The sequence below is a fragment of the Mastigoproctus giganteus genome, chromosome 7 (assembly GCF_048544385.1).
Source record: "Mastigoproctus giganteus isolate SK-2022 chromosome 7, ASM4854438v1, whole genome shotgun sequence".
In the NCBI taxonomy this organism is placed as follows: Eukaryota; Metazoa; Arthropoda; class Arachnida; order Uropygi; family Thelyphonidae; genus Mastigoproctus; species Mastigoproctus giganteus.
This window is the reverse complement of record NC_143581.1, coordinates 63,693,142-63,717,407: the sequence shown is the minus strand read 5'-3', so window position 1 is coordinate 63,717,407 and position 24,266 is coordinate 63,693,142. Positions and strand designations below refer to the sequence as shown.

The window sequence follows — 24,266 nt, the reverse complement described above, 5'->3', positions numbered from 1 at the left end:
TCTATTAGTATTAAACCAAATAATCTGCAATGTGATACTTGTGCCTGCTTTGCTGAACACGCGTATGTATCTAATGGACAGCACGTATGTATCTAACTTTAACAAGCAGCATCTTATTTCAGTTAGCACAGTGACAAAAAGAGAAATATTGGAAGGGCAAACATACAAATAACTTTAGAAAGCAAATGTTGGATACTCGCGCAAAAAATAATTTACTGTCCTACACGTACAACTGTGTTTCAGTAAGAATGGCATATTGTGAAATATAACAATAAGTAGCATTACAAACATATAAAAACTATAATTGGGAGTAAATAAGAAACAGTTAATTTCTCTCAATAGGTAAAAATTCTCAGTTGTCAATTTCTAATCATAATACATATAGTATTATTTATAGGTATACAGCTTCAGCAAAGTTCGTGGCACACTGATTGCAGAACACTGATTTAAACTATTAAGAACCATTTCCATTAATTATAAATACAAGTATGTGACCTAATAGTTACACAGTAATCATCCTCACTTATCCATCAACCAGATTAACCATGAGATCCATTGAGAAACTCAACGTGAACACCTCACCGTCAATAAAACTTTTAATATACAATGCATTAAATTGAAGAAATACCACGGAATAAGTCACAGATGATTTCTTTTTAAATTATATAATTAAGACTAGTGAAATGAATACATTTAAGTTGTTCTTTCCAGTACTAATGAATGAAGAATTTTTAACAATATAATACATGGGTATTATAAAATGGGCTGAGGCAGACTACTCAAATAATCTACAGTCCTCCAAGATAGCAGCACAAAAAATCTCCATAACTCCTCTACTAAGTAAAAAATAGAATGGGATGGATAGCAGAAGTAACCTATAATTCTAGAAAATTGTGTCAATTTTGAAGCCCAGAGTTTCATATGTTTGCCATTTGTTGTGCTGTGCTCTCAGTTAATTCCTATTGTATTTAAATACTTTTAATTAGTACTAAATAGCGACTGTAAGCACAGAAAAGTGCTTACAATTGCTATTTATTTAGTGTGTGTTTGTTGAAGTGTTCCTGGGAAAATGCTCCTGGTTTGTTCAAGAAACAGTTAGGTTCAAGAAACAACCCTAGGAAGAGAGTAACTGAAAAGAGAATCAGGCAGAAACTCTTGAAGAAAGGTTAGAAAAATTGATCTAATTTATCTTTAGAATTTGTTGTTAGTGTTGAGGGTGATGATCACTGACTGTTGTTTGTTATCTCTGTGAGAAATTTTCCAATCAGAGTAAGAAACCATCATTGCTTCAACATTTGTTAAAAAAAAAAAAATTATGGCAAACTTCTCAAATTTTTTAAACAAAAGACAGTGAGCTAAAACACACAAAAGGTGTTATTTATCCATTTGTCCTATTAATGGAAAGGCGCCATAGCAAGTAAACTCACAAATTGCTAAAACTGATAACAGTAGCTTTGTAATATCCTTAATACTGACAGCAGCAAAAATGTGGTAAATACTGTTCTTGGTAAAACACTGAAAAAGTAAAGATGTTACTAACTGATTGATATTTATTTTCTTTGCAAAATTTCAAATTTTTTCAAAAGGAAAGGTAAAATTCCTGTTTTCCAAACTACACATTGGCAGATGAAATCTTTACAAGACCCTGTGAGTTCAAAACAAACAACAAAATTGAATGGGGTGGAGCATCAATATTTATACACACAAAACCTAATCCATGACTGGTAACAAACACAGAATTTATGCTCATTTATTTATGGGCATTTATCCTCAGCTCAAGCAAATAACACTTGAAGCAAAGTGTTTAGTCACTGTATTATTTGTTATAAAGCCCATGCTACTAAGGGAATGTGACAAAATTTGAGAACTACTTTTCAGACTGTGCAGGTGGTGATTTTTATAAAATCTCAAACTTTGAATTTCCAAATGTGCTCTGAAATGGAAGGTGAACTTCACACTGCACACAGAAGTAAGATGACTGTCCAGAGGGAAGGTTCTGACTTGTAAGAACCTTTGTCCTCGGAGTCTCAAAGCAAAGATCTGATTTTTCTTTCTGACAGTAAGCATGGATTAGTGTCATTAGCTCTTACTTCACTGATGACTTATTTCATAATTAGTCTATTTAGTTGACATCTTCAATCAGCTGAATGAACATGATGTAACTTTGCACAGATCCAGAATGACACCATTTCCTATTTCTGACAAAATGAAAGCACTGTAATAGACTGTGAGAACAATTTGAGCATGTAGCGAACATGGCAAAATTTCATTTTCAAAAATGAAATCTCCTTGTTCACTTTAATGTGATCAAGATATTAAACAGCATTGCTGTTATCTTGAAATTATCCAGTAATTACTATCCTGAAGATATATCAAAGGGAAAAAACTGGACCAGAAACAATCTCAAATGAAGAGATATTGCTATCAGTCTCAGTGCAAGTGAACAAGAGGAATGTTCTGACAGCAAAGTTCAATGTTCTGTGATAGATTTCTCATATAATGGTTAAAAAAAAAAACAAGAATTCAGGGACTTCACAGTTTTGTTTCCCTTGTATGCTATTTAATGTTAGGACGGATTTCCTGCAGCTGTTTAGTTTAAAAATGAATACAGAAACAAACTTCAATGGAATGCAATCTACTCCCAAAGAGTCTACTGGTTTTCATGGTGCATTCACATCTTAGACCATACTATATCAGTAATTTCTGTTTGTATACGTGTATTCACAGGCTGTGAACATATGTTGATTTACACGTTGCAGGATGAAAACCTGAAATAACTAACTTGCTCTTATAATGCATTCTGTACTCTCCCTCTGCCCGAGATTGGCTAACTACAGCTCCCAATTCAGAAAATTGCCATAAATTCAGCCTGACTTAAGGCAGAATATGTTCTATAAAGCAGGCTCATTCTTCAAATTAGTTAAAAAGCAATTACTATTTCAACACAGATATTGAAAGTTTGAGAAAAGAAATTACTACTTGCATTATATTTTTCTGTCTGGAGACACTACTGTTCTGCCACTGACAGCAATGTTCATGCTATGTTCACTTTAGAAATAACATCATTATCCATGAGTCAACCTAAAGTTATTAATATCATTTTTAATTGAATGGCATCACCAAGAAGGTGAATCTGTAATAAAAACTTAAATGTAGTGCTGTGACCGGTGTCCAGATCCTTATCAGACAACACATGGTCTCAATTAGCTTTCTTCACCATTCAACACAAATTCACTAATTGAGGCCACCTCTTGTCTAATAAGGGAGCTAGATAGCTCTGAAACTGGTAACAACAGTGCCTTTTTCATGAATAATGGACCTACCTTATCAATGTCTGTCAATTAAAAATGATAATAACTCTCTTGACTCATGGATAAGAATGCTATTTCCAAAATGCACATAATTAAAGCTCTGTCACTATCACTGAAGGAATAATAAGGTCTCCAGACAGTTAAAAAAAAAAAAAAAAAAAATGCAGCATAGTGTTCTTTTCTCAAACTAGGCCCATCCTTACCATTGAAAACTATTATCTGTGGATTACTGATTCTGAATAAACTCAGATGAGCCTGTACACAATAAATATAAGAATCATCATTGAACATTTATTTTATATTATAATAGCATTAAGGAAATTAGAAGAGGGTCTTGGGCACCACAAAACACATAGCATAAAAATTCTTGTATCAGCCAAAAAATCTAGAAATATTCTAAAATAAAATAAGTATTTAATAAAAAAAAATAAATTAAAAGTAAAAAATATACACATTAAACAATAAAACTCATGAATAATTACAGATTTTTTTTTTAAATTCTGAATATAACAATGAACCCACTTTTCATTTCACAGCTTTCTAGTTTTTATTTGGAAATAAACAAATAAACCGCATCTCCATTGTAAATTTGAAGAGTTTGCAGTTATATATCTAATGAGACAGCTCAATACTGAAAACAATGACATAAGGTATACTGATACATCCTCCTGGATGTCTGTTTGCAAAATCTTCTTCACTGAACTCTAATGGGAGAGTTCAGCAACTGCTTACATTTGAAAAGTCAGGATCATATTTCCACAAAATGACAGACTCATTTTTTTTTAGCTTACATAATCACATGAGATTAATATAACCAGATTATAACAAGGAATATATTACCATGTAATTATACAAATCATTATAAAATTCCATTATGTTGGATACATACTGGAAAAAGCTTTAGTATATGAATGGCAAGTACTATTTATATTCATATTCTTTATTGATATGGATATCATTTTCAATGTAACAGTTTCAAGCAATAACGATGAATCTATTTATTAACTTCTCATGACAATTTTGAATTACTCAGTCTTTAGGCTAGCCTTACTATACAGTAAGGATGTTATTGTGTGTAATGTTCAGCAAAGAAAGGTCACGTGATCATCAAGTTAATTGCTGATATTTAATTTTCTTGCTCTGTGAGACAGTCAAGTGTACACAGTTAACTAGTTAGGAAATTGACATTACTGTCAATTACCAACATTATTGTCAAAAAAAAAAAAAAAACAATGGTAGATCACACTTAGTGGCTATAGCACTGTTTGTTTTTTTATTTGTAAATCACACGCACACAGTGGGTTTGTCCAAATGGTAAGTAGAATTTAGTAGTATTTCTGGACCCCTAGCTTACATTGTCTCCAATATAGCAAAATGTCTGCAACAATAAATTCTTATTGGTTAAATTCATCCCATTATGACCACCTACCTAACTGCATGTTGCCTAATTGCCTTTCATTGTGATAACCACTTGCATCCAGCATGGCATCAACTCCACAAGACCATGGAAGGTGTCCCCAGGTATCCTGGAATAGGTGAACCGAAAGACACCCTGGAGTTCAAAGGAATGAGGTGCTAGCATGAACTAGTGAATGTTGCATTCTACTGCATCAACGAAAGGTTCGGTGGGATTGACGTTGGAAAAATTTGGCGGCCAGGGAAGCATACAAATTGCTTGGTCATGATCCTCAAACCATTCCAGTTGTCTTGTTAAAAGAGTCCAGTGATGTCCATGAAAACATCACCCACCCAAACCACGATACCACTGCTGCTGGCCTGTTTCATCCAACTGTGCAGTCTGGTTGCAGTTGTTTACCACTGAATATACAACAGTCCATTGGCACAGTAGAGCTGGAACCTTGATTCATCAGACCAGGTGACTCTTCTTCAGTAGTCCAATATCCAGGAATGGTGCTCCCGTGTCCATCGCAGATGTTGGTGTCAATGACAGTCGATCAATAAGGGCACATGAACAGGCTTCCTACTCCTCAGGCCTATCTGCAAGGGCTGATGGTGTGCTTGTAAATGTTTCTTTGTGCATCCTGGTAGTCTGCCTTTAATTGAGGGAAAGTGAGCAGCCTGTTGTGTAGACAACACATGCCAACCGCCATTCAACGACTGTCAACCAGTGGTGGGCTCACCCGTCCTGGCACACTGGTTGGTTGTGTGTCCCTCTTTGGACCATTCCCACAACATCCTCACTACAGCAATCCTTGAACAGCCAACATGCCTACAGCTGCCTTCCTACTACCACAAAACATTCGCCATTCAAACCGTCAGGTACTTACCTTTCCCCATTGTACGGGCTTCATACTGACAGGCACTACCTGTGTCAACACTATATATGCTGCACCAGTCAGTGACATTACTCTTAGGTGGTGCTGTGGGATGCATTCCCTTATGGACGCAGGTGGGATTAATGAGTGTATCATCCATTGAATGCATTAAAGCTATTTTGGAGTGTAATTAACCAGTTATCATACTGTACTTTCTTCTTACCATTTGCCACACTTACCTTACTAAATTGATGAGAAGGAACTGTCATCTATTATCTATGCATTATTCCTCCTGGTACAGCCACTCCCTGGCTTACGTAACACTTGACTTACGGAAATTCGACTTTACATAAGTTTTGTCAGCTGGTACAAACTTAAAAAATCGGGGAAATGTGTTTTGTCCCGCAGGAATAAATGGAGGTATCGTGAAACTATCGTAATGTGAACCCAGTAATACATTGTTTTTGTTTTTTTTTGGCAATTCGTTCCAAGACCTCAGAAGTTAAAATTTTCGTAATATATAACTAAGCTTTTTATCTCTCTAAAAGGTCATTTTTATAATGGAAATTGCACTACACTTTCATCGTTATCATAAGAATCAATTTTGAACACCTTTGTGATATTTTCCTAGAACACATTTCTGGTAGTCACTACCATAAAACAAAGAAAACAATTTACACTTTCCAGTTCATTGAGCTTTTCTGTTAGCGCAATATATTATAAATGGGTAGTAAACTCGATCTTATTGCATTTGCGATAATACCAATAACTGAAATTCTGTGGGTTTTTATGTTACGGTATTAGGTAAAATGAGTTCCCCTTCACTGAAATCTTCAATCATATAAAAAAACATAAATAAATTTTCAGAATCTTCTCTTCATTCCTACTTACTTATTACAATAGCGAAGGGAAAGTGCATGTGGCAGTGCTAGGAAACGAAACAAAATTGATTTAGAAATGAAGATGACTGATTAAGAATTACGAAACAGGACAAAGTTTGTCATCTATTGCACGGAATTAGGTCTCACTGCTTCAACAGTGAATACTGTTTTAAGGGACAGTGTGCATATAAAAGAACATGTTAAAGGACCAAGCATTTAAGATCAATAGTGATCACAAAACAGCGTTCAGGTGCTATATCAAAGATGGAAAAGCTATTAATAATATAGATGGAAAATCAGATTCAGAAGCAAGTGCTCCTGAGTCCAATGGCCATTCAAGCAAAAGCAAGAAGTATTTATGAAGAAATTAAGGATAAGTACGGGGAACCCCAAGCCAAGTTCGTGGCAAGCAACGGGTGATTTAATAGGTTCAAGCATCGGACTGTTTCCAAAACATTAAAGTATGCGGTGAAGTCGCCAGTGCCGATTCTGCAGTGGCAACTAGAAATTTTGTGATGTGTTGGAAAAAACCCCTTCTAAATCTCCACAGCCCTCAACTTCCACAGCAGCATGCTTATCAGCTGGAGAGTTAATTCTGGCAATGAAGCTTGAAAGATAAAACATGCTGACATTATACCTGTCTCCTCTCTCTTTTTGTAATTTTATAATTTTGTAAACTTTTGTAATTTTTCCTATGCATGAGATAAAAAAATTCAATAAATAATTCTATTTACATGTTCGTCAAACCTTTCTTTTTTTTGCTTCAATCAAATTTGTGAGTGCTGCATAGGAATTTAGGGAAATTCCGACTTACGTAGAGTTCCGTGGAACGCATCCTTTAAGTAAGTCGGGGAGTGGCTATAACCTGGTAATATGTAATCCCTGAATATGATGCTCATTCTTATGTATACTTCTTTAGGCATTCTTATGTATACTTCTTTAGGCATTCTTATGTATACTTCTTTAGGCATTCTTATGTATACTTCTTTAGGCATTCTTTGTCAACTTTAAGTCATCACAAGAGAAAACAAAGTACAAACCTGCACTTAATGTACAATCAAATTTTTGCATTAATTCATTACAATTGGTATGTAGTTCTCCCCAAACCAATTCATACTAGGGAACTGTGTTACTGCTTGTACACTTGCTTATTATTACTTAAACATTATAAACCAACCAAATTACCAACCAAAACATTATAAATCAACCAAATTACCAACCAAAACATTATAAACCAACCAAATTACCAACCAAAACATTATAAACCAACCAAATTACCAACCAAAACATTATAAACCTCTGCCATGGCATGCACCGCATCATCATCATCATTTGTGCAAAAAAGGAGTAATAAATGATATCCAATGGGTGGGTGGGTGGGTGAAACACTATATATTCAAGGCATTGCTCAGTAAAAGGAGGCCATTATATTCTTTGAACGAGGACATTATGTAGGTAAACTAACAACTAAATAATGCAAAATCACACAAAATCTAAGTAGAAAAGTTAATTCTTAACTATTTCTTTATTACAATTAGATACACTCTGAGAAAGTTAAAAATGTATGTTCTTTTACTAAAGCAAAGTTTTTAATATTTTTGCAAGTATAAACACTGATATAATTAACAATCTAGTTTTAACTAGTACCTGTGTATAAATTTTTCGACATGACACCTTGCTTTTCAATTTCTGAATCACAATATTAACATAACTTTTTTTATTTGAATCAGAAAAAAAAACATCTTTGAAACTATACAATATTAGAAATTAAGCCAACCTGCCAGGGTTCACCTTCAGCTCTACTTGGGGTATTAAGTAAATGCACAGCACCATTTCCATTACAGACTAGAGCCCATTCGGTTGAGGGAAAAGTAATAGTTGCATTAGCAGCAGGTTGACTGGATTCTACTGGAAGTTGCCAAACCACACGCTGCTCTGATAATCTTCTATCCTGCAGAAAAATAACATTTCTTAGAAATATGCTATGTGTGGAATGCAAATGCCAAAATTAACCTTACCTAGTTCCTTATTTTAAATGTGCAAATATTAGCAGTTTCAACACAGATTAGATAGCATCATAGATTTCATTGTTCTGAACATGCTATGATTATTTATTTTTTTTTAACTGGAGGAGGAGGAGTTCAAAAATTACTGAAATTTAAGATTTTTTAGTCAACAGCGAATTTTAGAAAGACACTGTTACCACCTTCTGTTTTTTTACTGTTACTCTTTTTATCATTTCTTGTGTATCATTTAGTTTTCACTGACTAAGTATTAAAGCTTTAACAGTTTCTCTCTTCACATAAAATGACGGTGCATTTATCAGTTCAATAAAAAATGCATCAAATGTCAGTTATCATGAGAGCTATGGGGGAAAAAATTGTCATTAAGTAATCTTGTTATATCGAAATTATAATAAATTTAAAATATCTGTTGTATACCAACTATCCTCATCTATAAAAATAATAATCTTTGTTTCTAATCAAACAACAGAATAATTAAATAGAGTTTGTGCTACTTTGTATATAATTATATATATATATTGTTTATCCTCATTAAACATATATACATATATATATTTTTATCCACACTTATATACATATGTTCATCCATACTTTTTACATTTCTATCCTAAGAACCATCGATAAAATATATGCAGAATACATTTTAACGTGTAACTTTTACAGAATTTTAACAAATATGATTTTCCAAGTGATTGATTGATTGTTCACTCAGCACAAACACATCCATAATTATAAGCAATGTTAGCTACTAGCCCACAAAACTGAAAAACATGTTAAGCTGACACTATACAATTCTTCAAATATTGGTTGGGGTTTATATATCTAAGTTATTCTTTAAATTATAAGATGTTTTGAAAGACACATTTAATAATAATAAAAATGAATCTGTTATAATTATAAGAAATCTTGATGCAAGAGTAGTTAATAGGGCAAACACTATGAGGAATCACAGAAATGGGCTTAACAAGCAAAAATAAAATAAATCACACCCACATAAAATACAAAAAAAAATAAAATAAATAAATAACCTACAATCAAAAAGTGCAGTGTGATTTGCCTTTATTAAATTGCAAGTTTAAAACGGTTCACTGCTGTGTGCAATTAAAGTGCATTTATATTTTCATGATTTCTGACTGTGAAAAATGTCAAATTTGGAATGTTACGCAACTACAAATTTTACTAAATAATGATTAGGGAAATGTGGTTTCTGAAACATTGTAAATGAAGTATCAATCTATGGAGGTAATTCCGTCTGAAAGCATTATACATTCAAAGAGGAAAGGGAAAATTTAGCAGATGATGACCATGCTGTAAGACCTTTAGCTACTCATATGTCCAAAAAATTATTGAAAAAGCCAGAAACTTCATGCATCAAAAACTGTGTAACTGCTGATAACCTTGCAGAAGCTTTTAAAAATCTCACACAGAAGCTGTTGTAGAAATTTAAATGATGATTTAAATATGTGTTGGATTACTCAGCCTGGGTTGCCTTGGATACTTACTGACAAACAATGCATCAAGCAGATGAAATGAAATCTGATAGTTATCCACTGTTCATAGAATCTTTTATATTCCAGGATGAGAAGTGGTGTTTTCTCGGCAACCTACAAATATAGCATGAATCATCAAAATGGAAATTGCCTCTTCCCTGCCATAAAATAAATTTCAGCAAAGCAGGTCAAAGGGAAAGTGATACTTTAAGTTTTTTTTTTTTTTTCATTAGGGTATTGTGAACTACAAATTCTTTCCTAATGCTGCCACTACAAATAACGAAAGATATGCATAGATGTTGTGCTGGCTGCAAGTGGTAATTTAACAAAAGCATCTAGAACAGTGAGAAGCAATTAAAAATTTGAAATTTGTTGCATGAAAATGCACCTGTACAATTCATTTCTTGTGCTTGTTAAACAAATACTGTTTTACCATATTCTGCTTAAATATCTGCTTCTTATCATGCAATTTTTTTCTTTTGCCACAAATAAAACGTTTATGGAGCCATTGAAAATTTCATGTAAAATGAATGCTAAGGGCATTTTTACATTTAGTTATGATACACCAAAGGGCAAAAATTTAAAGTGAGAGGGGATAATTGCAGAACAGATAACAAAACATTCCTTTAAGTCAAAAAGCTGACTGTGGAATTAACTCTTGGCTACCATTATTATTATTTTTTTGGCTAATGTTACACCATTTGGATGATGCTTTCTTTCCTTCAGCATTCTGTCCATGCTAATAATAAAAGAAAAAGGATAGGTTTTCATTCAGAAAATTGGAACTTTAAACAAGTCTCAAAATAATCTGCTTGTATGACAAAGGCCTTAGACTATTCAGCAAATGGTTCAGCTGTTATTCTATAGAAAATTATAATGTCAGGGAAACAGGAAATATATTGCGCAAAAAGGATAGATGGAATAGGACCAGGGTATGTCTGCCAGAACTCTGTAGTCGAGTGGTCAGGAGCAGGAGTACAGTAGCACACGCTCTTTGAGTAGACTGGGGTTCAAGCCCCTGACTGCTAAATAGGTCGATCTGCCAACCCGCACTGGACCAGCGTGGCAGATTATGGTCCATTTCCCTCACCATGAATTGTTGAGGCTTCCATCCTGCAGTGGGTTGATAATGGCTGCAGTTTACCTTTATGTCTGGCAGGAACAAAAGTTAAGAGACTCTGTGCAGATATCATCTTTTAAGGGCTCAAAAGCTGATAATGTTGTACATGTTGGCACTAATCACATTAAGATTAGATCTGCTGACATACTTATAACAAGCAAGGGCAATATTCAGGAAAAAGTCTTGAGTTAGGGTTGAATTAAGGTGTCTGCAATCCTGTTCAGGCATGATAGGAGAAGTATATGATGAGAGCCTTGTCAATCAATTCGACTCTGGGGAGATTGGACAAGACTCATGGGATAATATTTTTCTCAGTGTGGTCCGTGCTTGTTTACAGGAGTGACTGCTTCTACAGGGATAGGACACACTTAAATAGAAAGTGTGCAAGAACATGCACACTTTCTATTTATTTCTATTCAACACAGTCTGATGCTATTGGGGGCAGCGTTAAGTGGATCAGAAAACTGCTGGCTTGGAGGGATATACAGATTAACAAAAGTTGCAAGCAGAGGTGAAAGTAATTCTTGCACTGTTTCTACAGGAACATGCAGCAGCCTGGAAAGCAAGGTGCTAGAGATTTCGGGGCCTGCTGTGGATCACCATGGAACAGGTAAATACGTAGGGGTGTGTTAGGGTAACTAAGAATAAGACAAGTGTATGAATACTTGTATGTACACCAATGCTAGGTGATACATGGTAGGTGTAGTTAATATATTTGATGAGTTTGAAGTGCTGGTCAAGTCATCAAATGCAGACATTGTGGATATATCAGAGATGTGGTATCACTCAGATATAAGTGATACAGAATTTGAAAATGGGGAGGACAATGTGTACAAAAAGGACCAACAGGACAGAAGGAGGAGAGGAGGGGTTATGTTCTTAGTTAAGAAGCATATAAAATATAAGGCAGTGCATCTGGTTAACATGGGTGGCCAGTGCAATATCGAGTCAGTTTAGTGTGACATAAGCACTGAGAAAGCAAAAATGATAGTAGGAGCGTGCTGTGGGCCTAATGATTTTGATGTGAACAAGGAACAGCTGCACAGGAACACAGCGTGGACCAGTAGATCAGAATGTCTTATAATGGGGGATTTTAACTTACTAGATGTTGACTGAAACTTGTGGTTTGCTCACTCATAATTAGCAAGTCTTTTGTGGATTTATTGAATGACTGTTTTCTACAGTAGCAGAGAAGCAACAAGAGAGAGTAATACTCTTGATCTAATTACACTGGTTAACACATAAAATGTTACAAAAACACTCAATCTTTACTAATTTTATGCTACTAAACACAAAAATCACATTCAAATTTATGAAATCCCAACTGTATTTGAAAACAAGAGTCAATTGACTCTTGTTTTCAAATACAGTTGGGGTCTCATATTAGCAAGTTACTCTACATTATCAACTACAACTCTTGGCAAAACACATGGCAACACACTGCAGTTTCGGTACCACCAAGCTGTTATCAACGTGATCAGCAACTGTCGCCTTGCTCTGCATCACGTCATAACTGTGGCCTCAAATGCTTGTTTGTTTGTTATTTGGGTTTTAGGAGCATTAGCAACTAAGGCCATATTGCTCCGGGAATATGCGGTGGTCATTCCCTGACCTTTCCGCATCCTCCATATTTGGTGGTGATGGGCTTGAACCCCAGTCGAATCAAGAAGCGTGTGCTACGCACTGCTGCTCCTTCCCACCTGCCTCAAATGCATCTTCAACTCTGTTGCAGTAATCCTCAAATAAGGCTGGGTGATTTGTTCTCAATTAACGGTTGTTCTCTGTGAGATTCCTACTTTTTTGTGCAGCATTTGTAAATATAACATAAATGTTCTTGTTTATATACTCAGGCACGACCACCAGGTCAGTCGAATTTTCAATAAATCATCAATACAAACGTTAATCATATTTAGCAGTCATGGGCTCGAAAACCCCGGTCCACTCAAAGAGCATGCTGCTGCACGCTCTACATCAGGTCAGTGTGTCAGGTAAGATTAATATCCCCCGAAATAGTCTGGATGACTTCTGTTATGCACGTGGAGAAGTCAGATTAGCTTCAAGAAAGCGTCCCTTAACTCGAACCATAAAAAGAAACAAAAAAAAAACAGGCCTACTTCTTGTACTTTGGGTGTAAGGTAGGTGACCAGGACAAGAACTGAGCTCCACACATATGCTGCAATATCTGTTCATCAAACTCAACGCATGTGTGAATCGAAAAGAACGTTTTATGCCTTTCACAGTGCTCATAATATGGAGGGAACCAACTAATAAATCAGACTGTTACTTCTGTGTGGTGCCACCTATTAGAAAAGGGATGACAATGAAGAAGTGGACAGTGATGTACCCAAATATACCATCTGCAAATCATCCAGTGCCTTATATTTAAGTACTACCTATTCCTGAACCATCCAACCGTTTTTTTGTACACTCTGATGAACATCAACTTCATATACACGAAGAAGTACAGCAGTCATCTACTTCAAGGAATCCATCATTTTGTCTAAGCCTTTATCCTGAACCACATAAGATCACAGAAAGTGAGCTTAATAACCTCATCAGGGTTCTCGACCTGCTGAAGAATAAGACAGAGCTTTTGGCTTCAAGGCTACAACAGTGGAATCTTCTAGATCATTCTGTGCAAGTAACATTTCGTACTCAAAATAAAGACTATGATAAATTCTATCAAACAGAAGGTGATCTCACTGTTTGTAACAATGTTGATGGTCTAATGGCAACAATGAACATGAGGCATGTTCCCGAAGAATGGGGACTATTTATAGACGCTTCTCAAGAATGGTTAGTCTCAAGGCTGTGTTATTGCACAATGGAAATATGCTGCTTCAATACCTCTTGTGTATGCCTTCCACAAAAAAAAGAAATAAACGCTAACATGGAGAATATCCTCTTAGGTGTATACTATCAGAAGTATGAGTGGCAGATATATGGCGATTCAAAGGTAATCACATTTTATTAGAACTACAAAAGGGTTACACTAAGTATTGTTGCTTTCTCTGTGAGTAGGATAGTCGTGCCAAGGATATGCACTACGAGAAAACGAATTAGCCTCAACGAAAATCATTAACACCTTGAATGAAGAACGTAGCATTTGAACCTCTGGTAGATCCAAATAAAGTTTTGCTTCCACCACTCCACATCAAATTGGGGCTCACAAAAAATTTCGTGAAGGCTTTGGAAGTGAACGGGCCTACATTTGCATACTTACAAGAGAAACTCCCAAGACTTAGTGCAGAGAAGATTAAGGCAAGCATTTTCATTGTTCCACAAATAAGGCAACTTTTCAAAGATGAAAAGTTGCCTTATTTGTGGAACAGTTCAAATGTGTCCTTAGCAATAGCAAGAAATCAGCGTTGAAAGCCTTTTGAAATGTTTCAACTGGTTTTCTAGGAAATGTTAAAGTTAGCAACTACAGGTAGCTTGTGAAAATCTTATTACTTCTTACAAAAAACTGGGGTGCAACATGTCATTTTTTCCCATCAAACTGTGGTGCCATCACTGATGAACATGGTGAGCACTTCCATCCAGATATCACAGCAATAGAACAAAGATACAAAAGTTGTTGTTGTTGTTATTTGGTTTTTAGGAGCATTAGCAACTAAGGCCATATTGCTCCGGGATATGCGGTGGTCATTCCCTGACCTTTCCGCATCTTCCGTATTTGGTGGTGACGGGCTCGAACTCCGGTCTAATCAAGAAGCGTGTGCTACACACTGCTGCTCCTTCCCACCTGGCTACGGAGGCGCCGATACAAAAGTAAATGGATTTCTGCCATTTTAGCCAATTATTGTGGAGGATGGAAAGTGATGCTCCTGAAGCTGAATATAAGCAAAAGATGAAAAGCTCCCGTGTTTGATACAGGTATGTTCGTAGTTACTGCCATACAAATAAAAAATACCTTGCATGAATATAAAAACTACTTTTTTTTTTAAAACAAAAGCCAATCTGCCATTTTAAGTGCTATTTCCGTGTTTAGCATCCAAAAATCTATAAAGTAAACTTACTTTCATGCCCATAATGAGATATGACCCAAAATTTGTTGTTCAATGTTATCAGTAGTAATTATACATGCATTAAGAATATGCACTAGGTGGCAGTGATCATAGTGTATTGATGTGGAATTTACTTAAAGATGTAACTACTATCAAGGGAAAAGGGAAGTGTTTGCTTTCGTAAAGGCAACTACAGTGGAACCAACTGATGTTACTATTGGCAAATTCTAAATGGGAAGCATTCAAGGAAATAATCATAGAAGCTACTAGGCTTTTCATACCAACTAAGAAATACCATTCAAGGCTTAGACCTAAACCGGGTCAGATGAACTAATGAGACTCGTTGCAGAGAATAAAAATGACATATAAATTAAATTACCATGTGATACAGAAACTTATGGTAGATATAAACTAGTCTGCAATCAAGTCACAAAGGATACTAGGCAAAGTAAAGAAAATTATAAGAAATCCTTGGCCAAGGATGCAAAGAAAAATAGCAAAGACTTCTTTTCTTATGTAAACACAAGAAGGAAGGGGTTGAATGACATAGATTGACTTGGTATCGATGATTCAAATGTTGACGATCCTGTTCAGGTTGCTGACAAGCTGAATAAGTATTCTGCATCTAAATTCACACATGAGGAATTCTTTAGGAGAGTGGATGCCAGAGGTTTGTCAAAATCTACCAGGGAGCTAAATAATTTCATAATAACTAAGAGGAAAATGGAAGAAAAACTGTTGAAGTTAAATGTAAGAAAGGCACCTGGGGTGGATGGGATCTATCCAATTATATTAAGGGTAGCAGCAAAGGAGATACGCAAACTCTTAGCCATAATTATACGAGCATCCTTGGATTCAGGGTAAATCCCTATGGACTGAACGTGTGCAAATGTATCAGGGTAAATCCCTATGGACTGAACGTGTGCAAATGTATCCCCAATTCTTATATAAGAGTGACATGAGTAATTACAGATCTGTTAGATTAACTTCTGTTTCAGGGAAAATAATGGAGTCACTGATTACAGAAGTAATGCACGTATAATCACTACTGATAACACCGAACAACAAATTTTGGGTCATATCTTGGTACCGTCTAGACAGGAGTGTGGTTATATTTCAGTCACAGCATAGGTTTGTCAAAGGGTGATCTCATCTAACCAATTTGATTGGATACTATGATGCAGTAACAAAGGAACTGGATGCAAAATATAATTTTGTTATCACATACATGGATTTCAGATAAGCTTTTGATACTGTTGCACACAATAGACTGCTGTACAAATTGGAGCGGTATGGCATTAAGGGCAAGTTATTGCTATGGATAAAGTTTTTGTTTGTTTGGGAATTTATTAGGCGCATCGGCAACTATGGCCATAGTGGATAAAGTCCACATGGATAAAGGAATTATTGTGGATTATTGTGTGACACAGAGCGAAATAGAAGACGAATAAATAATGACAAGTTTAATACTAATTGTAAAACACACATATATTAAATACATACAAAAGCTTTCGGTTATTATAGTAACCTTCATCAGTCAAACTGACAGTTAAGAGTGTGGAACATGAGGGCATGTACTGCTAGTCATGTATATGAAACTGCATGGTTAATTGTTTGATGTTGAAGCCTGTTGCTGTGACATATGTGAACATTGCCAATGTTTGTCATTCATCAAAATGGTTACTTCAATAATAGGGTGGACACGACATCCACTGTTTCCATTGACTGAGGTATTAGAGCATGTGATGTTCAATGACTCCAACCAGGAGTGTCGCTGTAGTGGCAGGACATATCTACAATCACAACATTGCGGTGCGGGTCAATGTCATGGCGGGTTGACCAGAAGTGTTCGGCAATGACCGAGTGTTCTATGTCCACTAAGCGGATGGCTCTTTTGTGTTCCGAAAGTCGTTTGCCGAGCCGTCTCCCAGTTTCCCCCATGTAGCAGCTAGTGCAGTCACAGCAAGAGATACGGTAGACTAGACCACTTTGTAGTAAGATGGGAACTGGTGTTTTAACTCTAGAGATGAGGGATTGCAACTTTCTGGCTGGGAGCTGTACGCACTTTATCCCATGTGATTTTAGGACCCTAGAAACCTGCTGCGATTGGTTTCAGTAGTATGGGATAATGGCGCTTGCGGTTCAGTCATTACCTTGGATGTTCCTGTTGGTCGCTACTTGGTCATGTGTCTGTAGGTCACACCTGTCAAGGATACTGGTGGAATAGCCACACTTCGCAAGATCTACCTTGACTTTAGCAATCTCGGTGCGCCCCTCATCTACAGAACTAGAGTGGGTCCAGGCATGGGTTAACAAGGCCCGTGCAGTGCCAAGAAGACGGCTGCACACGTGCTGACCGAAAGTTGGTAAATTGGACATTGGTTTACGGTAGACAGTTGTCTTCAAGCGTGTGCCCTCGCGTCGGACAAGGGTGTCTAAGTATGGCAGGGTTTTGTCTGATTCTAGTTCAACATTGAATTTTATGAAAGGCGACAGAGAATTGAGGGGTCTAAGAGCCGGTCGCCCGAATCTCTGGGGATAACCACAAATACATCATCATCATAGCGACACCAAAAGGTAATGGGATCTGGCACATTTGTAAATGCACGACCCTCCAATTCTTCCATCACGATATTTGCCGTGACTGAACTAACTGGGGAACCTATGGCTGTGCCATGCACCTGTTGGTAAATGGAGTCATTGAACATAATCGCGCCACCTGTTTAAGCACAGTCTGAGAGCAGTGGAGATATCATCTGGCATTAGTTCGTCCTGCTGCCAAGGGTCTGGTCGTTATCCAAGAGTTCCTTTACACATGTGATGGCAAGTTCCACTGGGATGGAAGTGAAAAGTGACACTACATCAAATGATGCCATGATTTGATCTTCTGAGATGGATAGGGTTCGGATCCATTCTATAAATTCACTACTGTTGGAGATGGTGTTGGTGGTCTTGCCTACTAGGGGAGAAAGGAGCCCCAAGACAAACTTTGCCAACTCATAACTCGGAGAGCCACAACAGGAGACAATGGGTCTTAACAGTATACCTTCTTTGTGAACTTTCGGTAGTCCGTAGAATTGTGGAATCTGACAGCTGGAAGCACGGCGGCAACTACGTGTAGATTCTGTTATTTTCTTCTGTTTAAACCAACCGTTGACAAGGACGTTTACTTTCGACTCCCATCGTTCCAAGGCTTTGATGGGAGGAATGGTTAAGGGTTAGTAAACAGAAGTGTCCTGCAGGAGCAACGGGGCTTTCATCTCGTAATCTGTGCAATTCAATACGACTGTTCGACATCCTTTATCCGCTGGTAGGATAACGATGGATAAGTCTTATTTCAATGCTTTAAGGGCAGAGATTTGTTTGTGGTTGAGACTGGAAGAAGCATGATGTAAAATTGTTGGAGTTTTTAGGCGAATTGTGTTTGCCACTTCTTCAGGGAAATGTGTTAAACACGCTTCTATGCCTAAAGCAATATCAGTGATTGGTGGGTTTCGTGAGTCAACAGATCTACTTGTTCTGTAGATAACTGCTTGTTGCTTAAGTTCAAAACAAATTGTGTGCAATTTGTGGAAGTGGTACTATGCCAATGACGAGATTCAAGAGACTCACCAATTAAAACTGCAAACTTATGTTTTTGGCGTGTACAGTAGCATTCAGATTTCTCTGACAGCTTGGGAGCTGTTGTTGTTGCTATTTGGTTTTTAGGAGCATTAGCAACTAAGGCCATATTGCTCCGGGGATATGCGGTGGTCATTCCCTGACCTTTCCATATCCTCCGTATTTGGTGGTCACGGGCTCGAACCCCAGTCTAATCAAGAAGCATGTGCTATGCACTGCTGCTCCTGCTCACCTGGCTACCCAGGTGCCTCTAGCTTGGGAGCACAAGATATGAATTATATTGGAGTAAACAAGATCAGGAACCAAAATTCTAAGTTCGACTGCGAGGCTGCTTTACTGGTTGAAGCATTTTGTAAATCTCGATGAAGGCAGCTGATCCAAATGTTAAGGGTTTTGTAGCTGAAGTTTTGACAGGCACGTTGCACACATTCGTTAGGAAATGGAGGTTTGTAGAGAAATCCTTTCGAGTTTGGATAAAGGAATGGTTGAGCGGGAGAAGACAGAGTTGTTATTAATGGACACTGCTCTTCACGGACTAATGTTCTCAAGTGGAGTCCCCCAGGGTTTGGTGCTGGGCCCATTGTTGTTTTCTATACTTGTGAATGGTATTGATAAAGGTATTGGGCTTAATGTCTAAGTTTGCAGATGATATAAAGGTTGGCAGGGTGGTTAATGACAGTAATGATGGTATGCTACTGAAACAGGATCTAGAAAAATTAGGCAGTTGGGCTGACAAATGGCAATTCAAGAATAGCATTCACAAATGAAAAGTACTGTATATGGGTAGCAGTAATCCCAAAATAAGAAGTTCTCCAGGCATTCGAATACGAAGTTCTCTTGAGCAGTGCAGACAGGACTGCCAAGACAGCACACGGGATTTTGTCAATGATATACTGGAATTTTGCTAGCAGGGATAAGGAGGTGATTATTAAATTGAATAAGGCAATAGTCAGGCCACATCTTGAGTACCGCGACATTTGGAGGTCTCATTTTAAGAAGGATGTAGAGCTGCTGGAGCAAATACAAAAAAGGGCAGTGAGATTGGTGAGGGGGGTACAAAGTTGGGCTCTTATCAAGGTTTCAGTTCTGCAAATTGCAGTGTCTGGAGACTAGGCACCTGCAAGGCAATCTGATTAAGTATTTAGGGCTTTGAATGGATTGAGCAAGGTCAATGTTGATGAGATTCTTCCTCTTGCTCAGACTATGCACATGAGGGGGCATACATTCATATTGAAGGATGGTTGCAGAAAACAGATATACAGAAGTTTACCTTTAGCCAACAGACAGTTGATTGCTGGAATAAACTTCTGTCTGATATTGTGGATGTGGATAGATTGAATAAATTCAAGGAAGAACTACACAAACTGTTGGAGAGGATGGATAGATGAAATGGGAAACGGTGGTTTGGTTTTTTGGCTGATACTCTATAAGCTTGCTTTCTTGTATCATTTGCCACTACTAATTCTAAAGAACCTTTCCTTGTCAGTATGTATAAAGGAATATCTATGGGCTCATCTACTACACCAGAAGGAACATTTGAACTTTGCAGTAAGTTACCACTCTCTCATTGCTCTCGTGGGCCACTCTCTCTTGCTCAGTAAATTATACTGCAAGTATAATTTACACTTACTAAGTCTCTTTAAATTGAGTGAGGTACATTGATTATAGATAAGCTTCAAATGGGTAATATGCTAAATAATATTGTCATCATGCAGATGACAGACAGAGCAAAGCATATTTGATAGCTCTGTAAAATTTGGTACCATAAAACTACAATAAGTTAAAAAAATAATGATAATAATAATAATAAAAAAAGAAGTTGCAAGAGACACGAGGGATCTTTGCTTGGTGATAAGGAATTAAAACTACAGCTAGTTAAAACTGGAAGAAAAACAGCTCTACTTTTTTAAAAAGGATGGATACTGTTTGAAGCTTTCTAACCTAGGACTCTCCACAACTTTGGGTAACTGTTAAGGTAATTCACTGGAATCATTGACTAAATTTCACACTGTAGCTAGCTAGCCAAATAAACAGCATTAACTGAGAGCTTTGGTTATATGCAACTCTCTTGCAAAAATTAAAACACTTCCCTTTTTATCCTTGACAACAGTTTTATTATTATTATTAGTGCAGGTGTCTCTCAATGAAGAGCAACACAAGTATTTATAGACCTGTTAGTTTAACTTATGTTCCAGGAAAATTAATGGAGGCACTGGTTGAAGAAGCACTGCAGGATCATCTAGACAACACTTCAATTATAGCTCGGACACAGCATGGTTTTGTTAAGGGAAAGTCTTGCCTGACCAATTTGATTGGATACTATGATGTGGTCACAAAGGAACTGGATGCAGGGAATAATTTTGATATCATATATTTGGATCTTAGAAAGACTTTTGATATTGCTGCACATGGAAGACTGCTGAACAAATTGGAGAAGTGGCACTGGAGGCAAATTGGCACTAATGATATTAAGAGTAGGAGACCAGCGGAATTACTTAACAAGTACAGGTCACTGTTGAAAAAAAAGCCGTGAAGTAGGGTTGATTTTGAAAGTGTCTGCAATTCTGCCCAGACACAATAGGAGGGAGTATATGATGAGAGCCTTGTCGATCAATTCAGCCCTGGAAAGATTGTGCAAGGCTCAAGGGGTAGAATTTTTTTCAGCCTGGACTGTACTTGTTAACAGGAGAGATTGCTTCTACAGGGATCAGATACACTTAAATAGAAAGGGTGCAAGAATATTTGCTGATGCTATCGAGGCAGTGTTAGGTGGGTCGGAAAACTGCTAGCTTGGGGGGAGACAAAGACAAATAGATTAACAGTAGCCACTGGCAGAGGTGAAAGAGATTCTTGCACTGCTTCTATTGGAATGAGCAGAAGCCTGAAAAACAATATGCAGGATATTTCAGAGACTGCTGGAAGTCATTGCGGTACAAGTAAACACATGGGTTGTGTTAGGATAGCTAAGAATAGAAACAGGTGCATGTATACTTGCGGTTACACAAATGCTAGGAGTTTAGTAAATAAATTGGATGAATTTGAGGTTTTGCTCAAAACATCAAAGGCAGATATTGTTGGGATATCAGAGACATGGTGTCACACAGATATAAGGAATGCAGAACTGGATTTTGGGGAGTACAACATCTACAGAAAGGATAGACAGGATAGGAAGGGAGGAGGGGTTATGCTATTAGTTAAAAAACACATAAAATCCAAGGAAGTGAAGCCAGTCGACATCGATGGACAGGGCAGTGTCGAGTCAGTTTGGTGTGACATAAGCATGGGTAAATCAAAATTGAGAGTAGGAGTATGCTATAGGCCTAATGACTCTGATGAGTATAATAAGATACTGTACAGGGAAATAGAATGGGCCAGTAAATCAGAGAGTCTTATAATGGTGGATTTTAATTTCCCAAGATATTGACTGGAATTTGTGGGTTGGTCACTCACACACTAGCAAGGCTTTTGTGGATTTATTGGATGATTGTTTTCTACACCAGCATGTTCGGGAGGCAACTAGAGGGAGTAATACTCTTGATCTGATTATCAGTAATGATTCTTCATGCATTAAGAATCTGCAGATAAAGGAACCACTAGGTGGCAGTGATCACAGTGTGTTGAAGTGGGATTTACTCAAGGAGGTAACTACCATCAAAGGTAAAGGGAAGGGTTTTTGCTTTCGTAAACGACTATGATGGGCTGAGACAGTATTTAAATTCTATACAGTGGGACCAACTGATGATGTTACCAACAGCAAATTCAAAATGGGAAGCATTCAAGAAACTAATCTTGGAAGCTACCAGGCTTTACATACCAACTAAGAAATATTGTTCAAAGTTCAGGCCTAAATGGTTGTCAGATGAACTAATTAGACATATGGCAGAGAAGAAAAATGCATGGGATACATACAAATTAATGGGTGACATGGAAGCCTATGATAGATATAAGTTGGTCTGTAACCAAGTCACAAAGGAGATTAGGCAGGCAAAGGCAGATTATGAGAAATCCTTGGCAAAGGATGCAAAGAAAAACAGAAAAGAGTTCTTTACCTATTTAAACTCAAGAAGGAAAGGGATGAATCAGATTGGTCCACTGGATGTTGATGGTTCAACAGTTGAGGATCCTGCTCAGGTGGATAACAATCTAAACAAGTATTTTGCATCTACATTCACACATGAGGAGTTATTCAGGAAGGGGAATGTCGTAGGTGAAGTTGCAGTGAGCTAGATGATTTTCTAATAACTGAGAGGAAAGTAGAGGAGAAATTGTTGAGGATCAACATAAAAATGGCACCCGGGGTGGATGGGATCTATCCAGTTATATTAAAGGAGGCAGCAAAGGAAGTAAGCAAACCCCTAGCCATAATCATGAGAGCTTCTTTGGACTCAGGGGAGGTACCCATAGACTGGAGATGTGCAAATGTAACCCCAATTCACAAAGGAGGATCAAAGGCTGACACAAGTAATTATAGACCTGTTAGTTTAACTTTGGTTCCAGGAAAATTAATGGAGGCACTGGTTAAAGAAGCACTGCAGGATCATCTGGACAAGAATTCAGTTATAGCTCAGACACAGCATGGTTTTGTTAAGGGCAGGTCTTGTCTGACCAATTTGATTGGATACTATGATGTAGTCACAAAAGAACTGGATGCAGGGAATAACTTTGATATAATATATTTGGATCTTAGAAAGGCTTTTGATACTGTTGCGCATGAAAGACTGCTGCACAAATTGGAGCAGTGTGGCATTGGAGGCAAATTGCTGCTATGGATAAAGGGATGGTTTAGTGGCAGAAGACAGAGAGTGGTAATCAATGGACACTGCTCAACGTGGTCTGATGTTATTAGTGGAGTTCCTCAGGGTGCAGTGTTGGGTCCATTGTTGTTTTCTGCATTTATAAATGATATAGATGATGGTATATCAAACTTAATGTCCAAGTTTGCAGACGATACAAAGGTTGGCCGAGTTGTTAAGGACACTACTGATGCTATGCTGCTGCAACAGGATCTGGAAAGGTTGAGCACATGGGCAGAGAGGTGGCAAATGAAGTTTAACATTGACAAATGTAAAGTACTACATATGGGAAGCAATAACCCCAGTGTAATGTATCAACTGTGTGGTACTACGCTGACAGTGGTAGAGAATGAAAAGGACCTGGGGGTAATTGTGCAGGCAGATATGAAGTTCTCTGAGCAGTGCAGACGAGCTGCAAGAGTAGCTCATGGTGTCTTGTCAATGATACACAGGAATTTTTCTAGCAGGGATAGGGATGTGATTATTCCCTTGTATAAGGCATTGGTCAGGTTACACCTTGAGTACTGTATACAGGTCTGGAGGCCTCATTTCAAGAAGGATGTAGAGCTGCTGGAACGAGTACAGAGAAGGGTAACAAGATTAGTGAATGGAACAAAGGGTTGCTCTTACGAAGAAAGGCTTAAGTTTTGCAAATTACAGAGTCTGGAGACTAGGCATCGGCGAGGTGATCTGATAGAGGTGTATAAGGCTTTGAATGGCTTGAGCATGCTCAATGCCGAGGG

General features: G+C 37.4%; 1 protein-coding gene across 2 annotated transcripts in view; it reads right to left on the bottom strand.

Moving 5' to 3' along the window:
- The window catches only part of LOC150082960 (nudC domain-containing protein 1), a 144,524-nt gene that overhangs the window by 100,854 nt on the left and 19,404 nt on the right, over positions 1 to 24,266 (bottom strand). For both annotated transcript variants that reach the window (XM_090376939.1, XM_090376940.1), the window contains one exon: positions 8,246 to 8,419. In XM_090376939.1, the coding sequence (XP_090233065.1) occupies positions 8,246 to 8,419 (174 nt within the window). The remainder of the gene's footprint in view (positions 1 to 8,245; positions 8,420 to 24,266) is intronic.